Source organism: Pseudorasbora parva, chromosome 8, assembly GCF_024679245.1.
Source record: "Pseudorasbora parva isolate DD20220531a chromosome 8, ASM2467924v1, whole genome shotgun sequence".
Classification (NCBI taxonomy): Eukaryota; Metazoa; Chordata; class Actinopteri; order Cypriniformes; family Gobionidae; genus Pseudorasbora; species Pseudorasbora parva.
Genome location: NC_090179.1, coordinates 44,806,930 through 44,822,317, shown reverse-complemented (window position 1 = coordinate 44,822,317; position 15,388 = coordinate 44,806,930). Strand labels below are relative to the sequence as shown.

The 15,388-nt window shown below is 44.8% G+C and overlaps 1 protein-coding gene across 2 annotated transcripts in view; it reads right to left on the bottom strand.

Moving 5' to 3' along the window:
- LOC137084886 (NACHT, LRR and PYD domains-containing protein 3-like) overlaps positions 1–15,388 on the bottom strand; it is a 61,970-nt gene that overhangs the window by 7,295 nt on the left and 39,287 nt on the right. For both annotated transcript variants that reach the window (XM_067451432.1, XM_067451433.1), the window contains one exon: positions 14,115–14,288. In XM_067451432.1, coding sequence (XP_067307533.1) covers positions 14,115–14,288 — 174 coding nt within the window. The remainder of the gene's footprint in view (positions 1–14,114; positions 14,289–15,388) is intronic.

Sequence of the window (15,388 nt, the reverse complement as noted above, 5' to 3'; positions counted from 1 at the left end):
ATCAATTGGCTACATTTGTGTGAATGTGAGCACATTTTTTATCCTCAAAGGATACGATGAGTACACCAACGAGTGTGTGGATTCACAAAGAATACATAAATGTAAATTTTGTAATTGCAAGCCTTTCTTTAAATTTTTCTGGAAGAGTTAAAATTGTATGCGTGTTTGATTTCTGACTCTTCCAATAAGAAAGCTGTAAAAACTATGAATCTTTTTAAAAGGTATATTATTTTCCTGCTTACTGGCATGTAATGTCATTCTGTGTTTCATGTTATTATAATAAAAAATGTAAAAAACAAATAAAACAAAAACAAAGAACTTCTACCATAAATTTAGTCTATCAGTTTTAAATAAATAAAAATGTAGCCTATTATTATTATTTAAATCATGTAGAATGTACATGCTAGTACATCTGTGCAAATACATCTAATGATGCTACTGGACACATCTTCAGTGATGTTCCTGGAATCATTGGGTGTTTCGGGTCTTTCAACATCATACACCCTCATCCAGGCGACCCAGCTGAGGCTGATCAGACCCCAGCTTGTGTCCAGTTGGCAAATCTAGCTACTTTGCCCCCATGGATCTCCTCTCTTGAGCCATAGCCATCTTGAGGCTTTCTCTGCTGCTTCGGTGATGTTGTAGATGGCTCTTCTCCTCCTCCCTCCATCAATGCCTAACAGACTGAAGGCTCTGCACAAGGATCGGGCCGCAAATCCCCTACTTCCGACTTCAACTGGGAGACACCTTGCTCTCCATCCTGATTGCCGACACTCACTGACCAGTCCCTCATACTTGGTGAGCTTCCTTTCAAAGGCCTCTTCCAGGCGATCTTCCCAAGGGACTGTTAGCTCCAACAGAACCACTTGTTTGGTGGACTCAGACAAGAGAACAATGTCTGGTCTTAAGGTGGTGGTTGCAATGTGGTTGGGGAACTTGAGTTGCTTCTCCAGGTCCACCAGCAGCTGCCAGTCCCTTGCAGTGGCCAAGATGCCTGCAGATGTTTTTGCAGCTGGTCTTGGCTGTTCTCCAGCTCTGATGAAGATGATGGCTTTCTTACTTCTGGAGAGACAGGAGCGCTTGGCCCACTCGACTCCTGCAGCAATGGCTTCAGCGATGGCCTTCAGCACCTGATCATGTCTCCACCTATATCTCCCCTCTCCCAGTGCCTTTTGGCAGCAACTCAGGATGTGCTCTAGTGTTCCACGCCTGGAGCACAGTGGACATGCTGGTGACTCCACCTTGCCCCATATATGAAGGTTTGATGGGCTGGGAAGCACATCATAAACCGCCTGGATGAGAAACTTGATCCGCTGTGGCTCTGCCTTCCACAGCTCTGCCCATGTCACCTTCCTCTCAATCACATTCTCCCATCGTATCCAGGCACCCTGTTGCCTCATTCCCACTGTCCTGCAGGTTCTCTCCTCCTCGACCACTGCTCTCACCTCCTCCTGGACTAGGCGACTCCTTTCCTTCCCTTTGGTGGTGTCAATATGGGGAGTTGAAAAGGAACCCAGTCCAGCCCTGCCTCTTGTTACCACTCCTACCAGCCTGTTGTGATGTAATCTTGCTTCTGCTTGTTGAACCGCCCCCTCAGCCTTCCACTTCCGGCCAGTCCTAACTTCAATTCCAGCCTTTGCCACCTTTGCATCTCTTGAGTCTCTATATTGCAACACTTCCCTGGCTCTCGTTACCTTGAACTCTTCTTCCAAGGACTTGAGTGGCAGTTGCAGTTTGTTGCGCTGCCCATAGAGTGCGATGCTACTTAGACTTTTTGGAAGCCCCAGCCATTTTCTGAGGTGGCTGCTGACCTTCCTCTCTAAGGTTTTCACAGTCGAGATTGGCACTTCATAGATGAGGAGTGGCCACAGGATCCTGGGAAGAATGCCATGCTGGTATAGCCAAGCTTTGAACTTCCCTGGCAATCCAGACCGATCCACTGACTTCAGCCATCCATCCAGCTCAGTGCACGTTGACTGGATGGATGCTGCGTCCCTCAAGGTGCTGTCAAACACCTTGCCTAAGCTCTTAACAGGCTTCTCTGTGATGGTCGGGATAGTTGTCCCTGCCACACTGAAACGGGACTTGTCATCTACCTTTCCTCTTTTAAGCACCATTGATCTAGACTTTGCTGGTTTAAAACGCATCCGTGCCCACTCCATTAGCTTTTCGAGACCCTTTAGAATCCATCGGCAGCCTGGTACTGACTCTGTGGTGACAGTGAGGTCATCCATAAATGCTCTTATCGGTGGCTGCCGTTGAGCTGACTTCGTCTTGGGCCCCCTGCACTCTGGTTCAGCAGACTTTATGAGCATGTTCATGGCCAGGGAGAACAGAATTACGGAGATGGTACAGCCTGTTATGATACCGATCTCAATCTTGTGCCAGCCTGATGTCACTGCCCCTGACGAGGTTCTCATCCTGAAATTGTTGTAATAATCAGCAACATGAATGTACAAGTTAATAAAGAATTTAGAATATGTGTCCCTACCTATCGAATGCGCCACAATCCAATCCAGCAGGTGGCGGTAATGCACCTTCAAGACAACCACCAATCAACCAAAGCAAGCGCAGCTGAACAGACTTCAATCGCGAAAAAGAGACACAGGACAACGACCATGTTTTTTAGAGGTAAGTAGGCCTACACAAATATATTTATAAAATTCATCTCAATTTTAATTTAGTGTTTTTATTCATTTTTATGTTTTACAACTTGTGTGCTTCTCCTGAGCGAGTTTTAGTGAACTGCAATGTTAATAATAGTCGGGCACCCTCGTAAGTTACACAACCAACGGCCAGGATAATCTTAATACATTGAGTTTCAGTTTGTTTTTCACCAAACCATATCATATTTGTATTCATTTTTTTTCTTAAGATTGGCATATACACTGTGAATTGCGTCCGAATTCTGATTCGTGCAAATCTGTTTTTTTTTTTGTTTTTTTTTTTGTTTTTTGTCGTGCGTCGTTTGTTGTGAGGTGTTCCATCTATTTTATGAGATGATTTTAGTATTAAGATGATTAATCTGTGCATGCAACGAACGAGTAAAATGTGCATTTGTGGAAACGGTGCTGCGCATGCATTCATTGACTTGTGAGTCGATCCTATTTGATTCATTTAGATTTTGAGACCATATAGGATCGACTCACAAGTCAATGAATGCGCGGCGCGGATCCACAAACGTATCTTACTCGTTGCACGCACAGATGAATCATTTTGAATCATCCTATATTCGTCCAGTGTATAAACGAGAGGCGATCGGAAGGTTAGATGTATTTCTGTCAGTAATTGTGTTTGCCACTCGTGAGAGTATCTCACAGCTGAAGCAGAACTAGAACTGATTGACTTCAGCTGTGAGATATCATCACTAGAGCAGATCACAATTACATCATTACAGTTTAATCTTTAATGCAGCAAGAAAACAGAAAAGAGATCTTTAAGTTCTTTAGGCAGCTATATCAAACTACAGAAATTTTAGTAAACAGTTGTGCCTCCAGTTCGTGTTGTAAATGGAAAAAAATATATTTTCCAAACCACCATGTAGCCTATACAGCTCCTCTTTTATTTTCTTAATTTAGCTATTTGGTCATTCATTTACTTGTTTCATTTTCACACTTTATTTATTTACTATTAAATACAATAATATTATTAGATAAAACACCGGATATATTCACTTTGCTTTTTCATTCATTGTGCATCTGCAGGTCCTTTAAAGTCTATACTAAAATGCATTAAATAGTCCTGAATTTAATGTTACTGTTTTAACTGGGATATCAAGATTTTGATAAAATTTCAAGTTTCACTTCATTTTGTATTAGGCTATATTTGTAATGTATAATTAATCACATTTCCAAATATTTACTAACTTCTTGTTGTTTTAGATGCCGTGAATGCTGATAATAAGAGGCATCAGAGTTTATCTTTGCTGGGACGGTGCAAAACTGTCTCCATTACAACCTGAAAGGCTTCGGGGCATTGCTCATGGTGGAAACCCCGGAGTTTGGAGTATTTTATTCTTTCTTCTACCTTCTTTCTTTCAGTAGTACTATGTCATTTCTGTATTTATTGGCAAGTTTACATTTGTATTTACTTCCATTTTGCAGATGCACGTTGTCATGTTTTTCCAGGCTCTTCTCATTTGTGTTATAAATTCAGATGTAATTGTTTTAAGTCAATGTGAGATTTCCTGTTGTAACTGTGGGGGCATAATTAAATACATTTGCATGTAAACTGAAGGATGTTGTTTACTTTGAGTGACTTTTTGATGCAAAATCATATCGACTGCAGCCACACATGGTCTCTAATTAAAATGAATAAAATAGACAAATTAACTGGCATAGAATCCTGCTGTACATAAAGCAAGATTGATCTATTTTTCATTGTTGAAATAACATTATTTCACGGTGCAAAACCTGATGAAAAATCAAAGTTATATTTCAATATTGATTCAATGATATTTTGATTGATGCATTAACATTGATTCAACATTGATTCACTTAAATAAATGGTTTAATTTTAGTTGGAAAACTATTGATTTTAAGCCCATCTTGATCTATTTTTCATCGTTGAAATAACATTATTTCAGGGTGCAAACCTGATGAAAAATCAACATTCTCAACATTTACATCGCAACATTGATTCAATGATATTTTAGTTGATGTATTAACATTGATTCAACGCTGATTCACTGTCTGCTATCTGGGTTGTCATGTGATTCCATGCCCTCATGTGTTCCTGCCATGTGTTCCTGTGTCAGGTTGTCATTGGTTTATGTGTTGATCATTGTTCACAGGTGTCCCTTGTACTGTCATTATCCCTTGTGTATTTAAGCCCTCATGTTGCCATAGTCTTTGTCTGATTTTGTCAAGTCAAGTCTTTTGCCAAGCCAAGTCTTTTGTTTATGTTTGGATTTGAGTTTGAATAAATAAAACTGCACTTGGGTTCATCAAGCTCGCCTCAGTGGAAATTGACACACACCCACCCACTCTGTGTAAAACTCTGTGTTTACCCACTATCCACTTAGAATGATTTTCTTCCGGACCCAACGGATCCTGTTAAATTTAGATTTAGTTTCCAGAATCCAGAATTTCCCCTAAAGAAAGAGTGATTGTGTATAACAAATATAGAATGTTGGCTATAAAATAATTGTATGTTATTTGTCTTATTGTTATACAGTCAACATTGTAAATAAAATGTCACAGAGAAAAATAGGTTAAATGTAATATATCTGTCACCACAAAACTAAAGGCTAAGCCAAAAATCAAGTATTCTGCATTAGTACAGGCAGGCCACGGAGTCGAGCTCTGAGATCAGTTGACATCAGCTGATTGAGAAAAAATCAAACCTCGCCCATTTCAGCTGATCCGATTCCTATGCACTCAATTGGCATCTCTCAAACAGGGAGCCTTACTTAAGTTCAGTCTGCTTGCTTAGCTGCTTCCACTCCACGCTGCATTGCAACCCACCTCCTTTCTCAGCTCCTCCTTGAAATTGTGTTTAACTTAATGTAATTCTGTTGTCATTGATGCATGCTCTGTTCTAAATAGTTATGCTGCTCTCTCAGCTCCCAGATAGAAGGGGGAAACAGCTGCTGCTGTTCCCTGTCTTAACTTTTCATGGAGCTCATTAAAAGGATGGAGAATTTATAACAGTCATATCGCCATATGTAACGTTTGCTAAATATGTTTGTCTATGGTGTTTTTGATTTAAAGGTGCACTATGTAGTATATTTGCAGTAAAATATCCAAGAACCACTAGGCCAGTATTATACATTTTGTTCAGTTGAGTACTTACAATATCCCAAATGTTTCCAACTATTTGTAAATTGTGACAAAATTGCTATTTTAACCAAGGACCGGGACGTCTGAGCATAGCGTCTGAGGGAGTCATCAAGTGCATCATATCTGCATTACCATCTGTTTCCGACAGATGCGCTTTACTCTTAGCAGTGTGTACAAGTTTCACAGCAGCTGCTGAGCGAAAGCACAGAGTAACATAATTTTAACCTCTAAACTATGCACCGGTTCGTGGGTGGGGAGATTGACGCAATTGGGTGTGTTGCTACTTTTATTTACTTTAGTTTTATCCAAATTATTCAATCAACTATCACAAACTATGCAGCATTTGAAAGCTAACTCAAGATTCATGTTCTGAACTCATTTTTGCAATAAATACACCAGAGAGGAAAGGGTTAAATGAAATTCTGAAGCATTAGCTATTTAAACATTAGCATAATAAACATGGTACTCATCTTTCATCTCTTACGTTCAGATCAGATCGGACAAATCCACGAAACATCAGCATACATGTTGTTTAAGAGTCCACTCTTCAAAATAAATTCCACTTTTTAATCCAAAACAATGAAAAAAAAGGGGGGGGGGAAAATCCTCCATTGTTTGCATGAGTGTTTTGCGTTAAAGTAGGGATTCCCAAACATGGTCCTGGAGGGCCACTGTCCTGCAGAGTTTAGCTCCAATCCCAATCAAACACACCTGAAACAGCTAATCAATGCCTTTATAGGACCTAGTAAGACATTGATAAGCTGGTTCAGGTGTGTTTGACTGGGGTAGGAGCTAAACTCTGCAGGACAGCGGCCCTCCAGGACTGAGTCTGGGGACCCCTGCATTAGAGTAATCAATCATGTCCATTTTCAATGAAATATCGATTCTTATCAGTTTCTGGTGATATCGCTGAAATAATAGTCTCTTCCTGGTAATATAAACCTTTCCAGGTCTCTCTCCTTTAATCACAGCCTTTCTGAGAAGTCGTCATAGACAGGAAGCAATTTACTGGCTGTGAAATCTTTCAGTCAAAGTGCCTATTGTTTTCATTGGATAAAGCCAGTCAATACCTAGCCAATGCCTTGCCAGCAAGTTTTGATGGATGTACGTAGTAACCAATCAAAAGGCATCATCTTGCACAAATTTTATGTAAACAGAAACTACTAGTGGTTACGTCTTCATTCACATTCACAAACCGGCAGACGCCTGTCAGTTTACACACACATCGCAGTGCAGCGAGCAGACTCTATGACAGACTGTTTTTATCAAATAAAGTTCCCTTTCGAAAGGGAACTCGAGCTGCGTCAGCTGACGCTACAGGGAACGCCTTCAGCATGACAGGTGTCTGAAATCGCTATCAAATCACAATCCTACTGACCGTCGGCAGCTGGTGATGTCATCACCGTGCGACCAGGAAGTATAAAAGGGCACCGTGCCAACATGACACTATTCTTTTCATCTTCAGGGACTGTTCTGTCTGGTTCGCTAGAAAGTCTTTGAAAGTAAAGATGAAGTGCACTGAAGAAAGTGCGCTGATCCGTGTCCTAGGTTTCTCACGCCTGAGGACACGCATACCCTTTGTGTGCTCTGCCTGGGGGAAGAGCAAGTGCGGGAGGTTCTCGAGGGGGCTTCCTGCGCAAACTGCGAGCGTTTTCCGCTGAGGACGTTCTGCTCTCGTTTGGCCTTCTTCTCGAGGGAAGAAGAGCCAGCATCTGGGAGCGGTCCCGCTCATGCCGAGGCTGAGTGGCGCCGTCTGTCCTGGGGCTCCCAGATGGACCTGGCTCATCGTCTGGAGAGCACAGTGCTCGCGGACGATCAGCCAGGTCGCGAGGGCAGGCTGACGGAGGAGGAGTCAGATGGAGACTCCTCCTCTTCGTCAGCCCGTGCTCTTCCAGTCGATCAGAGGATGGCTGTGGATGAGAATGAGGCTGAGGCCGAATCCTCCCAGCCATCCTGCCCCGTGTATGGGGAGCTGCTGGATGTGATGGGGCGCGCAGCACTGAGACTTCAGCTGCCGTGGCAGAGAGCCAGGGGAGAGGCCGCCCGCCCTGACAGATTGGGCGATCGGTTTCTCCCCGACCATAGCCGCCCAGCTCCCGGGAGCCTTCCATTCCTCCCCGACCTTCATGAGCAGGTCGTGGGGGCATGGAAGAAACCCTACTCGGCGCGAATCCATCGACATCAGCGTTTTACTTTCGCTGATGTCGAGGGATTAGCCGAGGCAAGGTATGTGTCGATGCCGCCCATTGACGAGACGTTTGCGAACTATCTCGCGTCTGGGCGGCCATCGACACTGAGAGCTCCGGCCCTGCCATCGAAACCCTTGAAGACGACTTCACGTCTTAATGGCAGGGCATACACGTTGGCGGGTCAGGCGGCGGCCTGGCACACGATGTCAGTGTTTCAGGCTTATCAGGCCGACCTGCTGAGGGACCTCGATCAGGGGGAGGGCCTACCCCCTGATGCGATGGCCGAGTTGCGCCGCACCACGGATCTCTCTCTCCGAGCGGCCAAACAGACAGCAGTCGCCATCGAACGGTCGATGGGGGCTATGGTGGCCACGGAGAGGCATCTGTGGCTGAACCTTGCGGACATCGGGGCGAAAGAAAAGGCCTTTCTCCTCGATGCCCCGGTCTCGCCCTCTGAACTTTTCGGCACCTCCGTCGAGGCGGTGGTGGGAAGGTTCAGAGAGGCAGGAGGGTGTCCCTGGCCCGTCGAGATCTGAGGATCATCGGCTGGGCCAACGTAGTAGCGTGGCCTCTCGTGCGCCCCCTCCGTGGAGGAGCAGGACGCAGAAGAGGCGGGACACCCGCAACAGGAGGGGAGACATTGGGGAGAAAAAACGCTTCCAGCACCGGAAGCAAGGCGGTGAGTCCCCGCCCCCGAGGGTGCTGAGGATGTAATGTTGTGTCCCTTACTTTATCTTCCTTCTCTCCCCCGGCACGCTTTACAACAGGCCGGGCGGGCCTATGATGAGCGGATGTGAGACTCTGACGGCCTGCCAGGCCGGAGTGTGAGAGCGCCCCACCCTCAGGTTAGTGCGCCGAAGCATGCATCTTACATGAAGCGATGAGGCACTGAAGACAGCGGGTGAGTCCCCTTTTTAGGGCAAACATTCTTTCTTTTCAAAGCCGTATGTTTGGACTCTATGCTGCCCTGAGGGATGTTTTTTTTGCAAAAAATTTATAACAATTTGAGTTTGGGCCTGTAGTTCCCCTGTTAAGGTGGCTAGAACGATGTTTGTGATAAACACAGAGTGTTTATGTAGGCTGTATGTTTGCTAGCGTAGCAACGGTAGTTTAAAAGGCTGTTTCTCTTCTGGATATGTGTAATATGAACAGTTAAGGCCACCGCACATGCCGCGGGCGTGTAGCGGGGATGTAAACTGACATACGTTCTCCTAGCGAACTTTTTTAGCTATAGCCACCTTTGGGTAGCGTTAGCACCTCTGCTAGTGAAATGTCTAGATGAATATGTGAGGTCAGGCTAGCGCATGAACTGCAGTAAGGTCTTTCCCAGCCCTTTTTTAGGGCCTTTGTTTTTGGGGTTCTATCAGATCGATGCTAGTGCATCAAGTTGGCCTAGGCTGTTGATGGGATGGCGGGGGCGTCTTGCGGTGGCATGTCACCCTGGCAGTTGCCCCGGGCCCCTGACGGTAGTCCCGCAGGGGCTTTTATCCCTATCCGGCCTCCCCGCAGTTTAGGGTCGTCCGGCTAATGCCCCCCCCTCCCCTCTGCATTTGGGGGTTGTTATTAATGCAGAAAGGTGTGTAGCAGAATAGATCGCGACTCTGCCAGTGGTCGTGGGGACGGGGTAGGCGTCTCTTTGCGGGTGCGCAGTTAGACTGGTTTTGCTAACCCCGCCCCCCAGAGCTTAGTGTGGCCGCCACTTCCGGGCGGCCCCCCGGCCTGGTTCAGGAGACGGCCGGTTGTGTGTGTTCAATATTTCACCTCTTACTCTGTGTCTTCTGCTCCACCTTTTAGGGCTCGGGTCGAGCTGTACTTCGCAACCATCGGAAAGCATGGGTTGGTAGGATGCTCCCCTGGAGCCGAAACACTGCCACGGCTGACGCCCTTGCACGGACGGCGGACCGCTGGACGTCCAGACGGCCGCCCTGGAGGCAGGTGGCGTAAGTTGTACTCCTCTCGCTTTAGAGGGTTCAAGACGTTTTATGCTGAGTGCACTGCTGTGGGCATTGTGTTTTAGGTCCCCGCTGATAGGCGCTCCCTGGGAGACTGCGCTGTCACAGAAGGCCTCTACGGGCCGCTGGGTCGGACCATCTATAGAAGGCCGGCTGGCGGGGAGACGCCAGCCGAGGTAGTCCGGGCAGTTAACTCTGGGTCGGGGGGGATATCCTGCGGGGTTTCCGGTGGGATTTGCCATCGGATAAGCACCGTCTGTCACCAGTCTAACAGGGAACTGCCATTTGGCAATAGGCCTCTCCAGGCCGCCCGAGAAGACCGGACTATACGTGGCAACAGGCAGGCCTCCCTGGAGGCGAGCCCCGGGAACACAGCAACTTCCAACAGCTTTCACGTTGGCTGGCAGGTAGCAGGCCTCTCCAGACCACCTGAAGGTAAGCCCCGAGCCGGAAAGCTCGGTGGGCTAATGTATGGTGCTGTCAGGCCTTTCTGGGCCTCCCTGGAAGGGATTCCTGGACCAGGTCTCGGTGACAAGCTAGCCATTAGCATGGGTGGCTTCTGGTGTCCATAGCCTCATGGGCCCCCTGAGGAACCAGTAAAGCCACCTTCCTGTGGCCTTTAACAGCTAGCATCAACGTCTTAGCCGGTATAACTCAAGGGCGGGCTCGGGCCCTAGCATGACGAGACGCCGTTTCTGCTGCACAGTCCCTTCAGGACAGGGACTGGCTTGCCTACAGCATGGTTTACCTACCAGGCTGGCTTAAGAGCTCCCCTCACTGAGGGTCGTCTGTGAGCTTACGGCCATCTGAGCCTGATCAGACGGGCAGGTTAGATCAGTCCATAAGCCTTTCCGGCCTCCTGAGCACCCCTGTAATGTATGTGTTCAGTAGATCCTAGGATTGAGCAGAAGAGACTCCCCTCGCTGGCAAGGGTAAGAAGCACTAAGCTGAGTACTGCTCTCCAGGATTCCTGTCTCCGAGTTCCGGTCTGAGGAGGACATTGCCAGTTTGCTGTCCCTCAGTCTGGATGCTCATGAGTAAGAGCGATGTCCGGAGGCTCTGTTTTACAGACAGAGTTGGCCAAGCTGGGGTGTCTCACAGAAGTGATGCCAGGTGAGGCCTCCCTGGTGGCGTTCGGTGAAGGTTTTCCCGAATAGTGACTGGCTGGGGCGCCCTCGGGTCCCCTAGCCACATTCCCTTAAGGGACTCCTTCTGTCTAAGTAGTAGGTCCCAGGCCTTCGAGCAAGCCGAGGGTAGGAAACCTCAGATAAAACTTAATAAGGTTCTCTCTTAGGCATACAGCTTGGGCTATGACCGTAGGGAATGTTGTCACTAGCAACCTGTGTGGCTAGAGGGGGAGTGGTTCAGACTTTCTTCGAACTCTCATCCAGGCAGTTCCCACTGCCAGTAAGGGGCATGCACTCCCCTCAGCATGGCGGCGTGGGTATATCGTTCCCCGTAGCATCAACTGACGCAGCTCGAGTTCCCTTTCGAAAGGGAACGTCCCCGGTTACGTATGTAACCTTAGTTCCCTGAGAACAGGGAACGAGACACTGGGTCAGATGGCCATGTTTCAAGGTGTGCCTGCCCACAGTCCCTTCAGACGAAGCGGATAGCATCATGTTGGCACGGTGCCCTTTTATACTTCCTGGTCGCACGGTGATGACATCACCAGCTGCCGACAGTCAGTAGGATTGTTATTTGATAGCGATTTCAGACATCTGTCACGCTGAAGGCGTTCCCCGTAGCGTCAGCTGACGCAGCGTCTCGTTCCCTGTTCTCAGGGAACTAAGGTTACATACGTAACCGGGGACATTTTTTACACTTAGTAAATTCTGTAAATAGTTGCTTTAGTTTTTCAGGAACTGTATATCCATTACAATTAGTAGTTTATTGCAGTTTATTGCTGATTGAAAAATATACTCTTGACAATTACAAATATTCTGATATAATTGGCCTTTTTGAAAGGACGCCTAGTCGTTTTTTTTACATAAAAGCATACAGAAGCTACATAAAATCTTTGACAGGTTGCTCAGGGCAGGGAATTGGGAACTGTGTGAATGCCACCACTGTAAAAAGTTTTGTTCACTTCAAATTCAAGCACAGATGCTACTGTCTTTCATTAATTCAGAAATGTAAATCACACACCACAAGAAATTTGATCAAGTCCCACAGTTTTTGTAGGAGATCCGCAGAAATACAGACCTCCAATATACAGATCAATGAAATGAACTCACTGCAGGAGAAAAGAGTAACTTGTACAAACAGAACAGACATTAAAGGGGGGGGTGAAACACTCAGTTTCAGTCAGTGTCATGTCAATCTTGAGTACCTATAGAGTAGCATTGCATCCTGCATATCTCTGAAAAGTCTTTATTTTTTTAATAATTATATAAGAAAGATGCGCTGTTCCGAGTCTTTCCGAAAAAAGCAGAGCGGGTGGGGGCGTATCGTGTGAGCGGAGCTAAATAATGACGTGTGCACGCCGCTGCTATTGTGTTGAGTGCGTCGTAAAGCTGTGTCATCCCTAACAGCGGGAAAAACTTTATTCAAAATAAAAATATGGCTTTTAATCAGATACAGCCATACATCTATGATCCGGAATCAGACCCAGAGGCTGCAGTTGAACAGGAGCAGCAGCAAAAACGACTAGAGCAGGACGTCTCTATGTGGTACAAGTTATACACTAACTATATAATATGCTTAGCGACTTGTGTTATTTACATATTTATACTTGAATTATATCGTCGTATTTTTGTCTTTGAAGGTGTACATGTGAGAAGTGCAGTTGTGCATGTGTGTGTGTGTGTTTACGCGTGGTTTGTGTAGACAATTGTAACGTTATTAAGCGGACTGGTTTTGCACGGCAGGCTAAGTTAGTGTTTACATAGAAAGACATGGAATAGTAGCGCATTTAAATGAAGAAGCGCGCTTATTTAGTTCAACATATTTCCCCACTCTTTGTGTATTGTTGTTTGGAGTGCTTTTACAATACACAAACATAAAGTTACACATATAGTGGCCAGCTAAACAAATGTACACGCACTACACATCGCATGCTCCATTGATCAATTTCTATATATAGTAATATATATAGTAACTATACGTGATCATGTTTGGGCTACTTGATGAGCATAGGCAAAAACACAGACATTTGAAGCAGTCTAACTCACCGCCTGCGGTTCTAACGTTGGGACCTTTATCGTTGGGACTGCTCCTTCCTTCAGCATTAGGCGATTGGAAAATCCGGCGTCAAGCTGGGCCTTGTTTATGAAACAGTCGGCACCGAAATGCAGCGAACAGATATAAACATTCGCGCAACTCAGTTGCTGATCCGGAAAAGCAAATTCCATCCACTGTTGCCTTACCGCGGGGTTTTTGGGGAATCTGTGCAGGACTGTCTTGGTCTGGCAACCAAAAACGCACTTTTTGATGTCATTGTTAATTGTGCACATTACCTGTGCAGCGCAGCCTACGAGCCAGCGCTTTGATGGGCATAGCCTGTTGCTTTCGCTCTCTCCCTCTCTCTCTCTCTCACGCTCTTCCGGTAGAATTGTCCGTAAGGCCCATACAAGGATATTCCGCCCCCATTAACGTCAAAGGGGACGCATGATCGCAAAAAACTTGCCGAAAATTATGACTAACCGGAAGTAGTATTTTTGACAAAGAAATACTCCCATCAAACGTCCACCTTAACTTTTGAAACTTTGTCCATGTTTAGTATGGGATTCCATGTCTTTAACAGTGTAAAAAGATCAGTATGCATGAAACAGCATTTCACCCCCCCTTTAATGGTAACACTTTATTTTAGGGTTCAGTTATCAACTATTAACTAGTTGCTTATTAGCATGCATATTACTAGGATATTGGCTGTTTATTAGTACTTATAAAGCACATATTAATGCCTTATTCTTCATGACCTAATTTTACATATCATAATGCTACCCAATACCTTAAATGCTACAAAAACTACCTTCCTAACTATTAATAAGCAGTAAATTAGGATTTTATTAAGGCAAAAGTCATAGTTAATAGTGAATATGTGTTCCCCATACTAAAGTGTTACCACATTAGGTTTTATTAATGGTAAATTGATGGTAAATCTACCTGGATTTTATTCCATTTTGATGTTACTTTATGGATTATTGATATTTTTAAATCTAAAGTTTCATATGTGTCACGTATGATCTTACCACAGTTCATCCAGTTTACAGTGAGGATTTTCCAGCACAGCAGAGAGTAGCTTCACTCCTGAGTCCCCTATTTTATTCCCAGACAGATTCAGTTCTCTCAGGTGTGAGGGGTTTGATCTCAGAGCTGAAGCCAGAGCAGCACAACCTTCATCTGTGACACCACAATCCTCCAACCTGTGGAGAACAATGACACACTCTTCACTTGCTCTCTAACCCATATATGTTTTAAAGATTACTAATAAAGCATTTCTGAATGTAGAAAGATAAAATTTAGAAAGATTAGCTTGATCAATGTAGATGTAAATTAAATGAGACTTCTCTTTAGTTATCAGAAATGTTCTTGCCTTTCTGCAAGTGATGTTTTCATCATCATGTTTATTGTCTATTGTAAGTATTTGTTTGTATACTGTTTTTTGTTCCATTACTTTAGTTTTTTGTGTAACTCAGTCTCCAAAAAAAGTGTTGTTATGCAGTGGCAAGAAATTTTTTTAATTTTAAGCGACCAGATATTTTATAGTAAGTGTAATAGGGCCAACAGCAATGCCTTCTTTAAACTTATATCACACAAATACACAGGGACAAAAATTTTGACAATTAAAATTAGCTAAATGTGATTTATTGGCATCCAATTGTTTCATGAAAACAACAAATAAACAAAATAACCAAAGAACAAAATAAGAATAAGTGGAGATAAATAATCATAAGCGGAGCATCAGAGCTAATTGTATTTTTTCCTCTTTGCATGCTTTTTAGGATATATATAATCCAGTGTCACAATCTCTAGTCTCCATGCCTGTCACATTCAGGACTCAAGACTATTGGCAATATAGTGTACATACTCACATACACAAACAAACAAACACACACAGACACACACACACACACACACACACACACACACACACACACACACACACATGCATGCATACACACACACACACATACATGCATATACACACACACACACACACACACACACACACACATGTATTATCTTGTCTACCACTAGGACCCCATCTGTCTCTACTTAAGAGTGAAGTCAACCAACAACTCACCTTCATCTACCTACCTTCATCGTCCTCTTCAAGACTTTCATTTCTCCTGCCTAAACATCCTCATCAAGTTCATCCTTCCTACAAGACTTCTCAGTTAAGTGTGACTGCTGTGTGAACTGCTTATGCTTTTCACTTACTTGTTTGACAATCCTGTAGTTCGCAATCAACCTGTGAATAGAAAACTGTTTCATTTACCTCTGTGTCTCCTTTCCTGTTTCA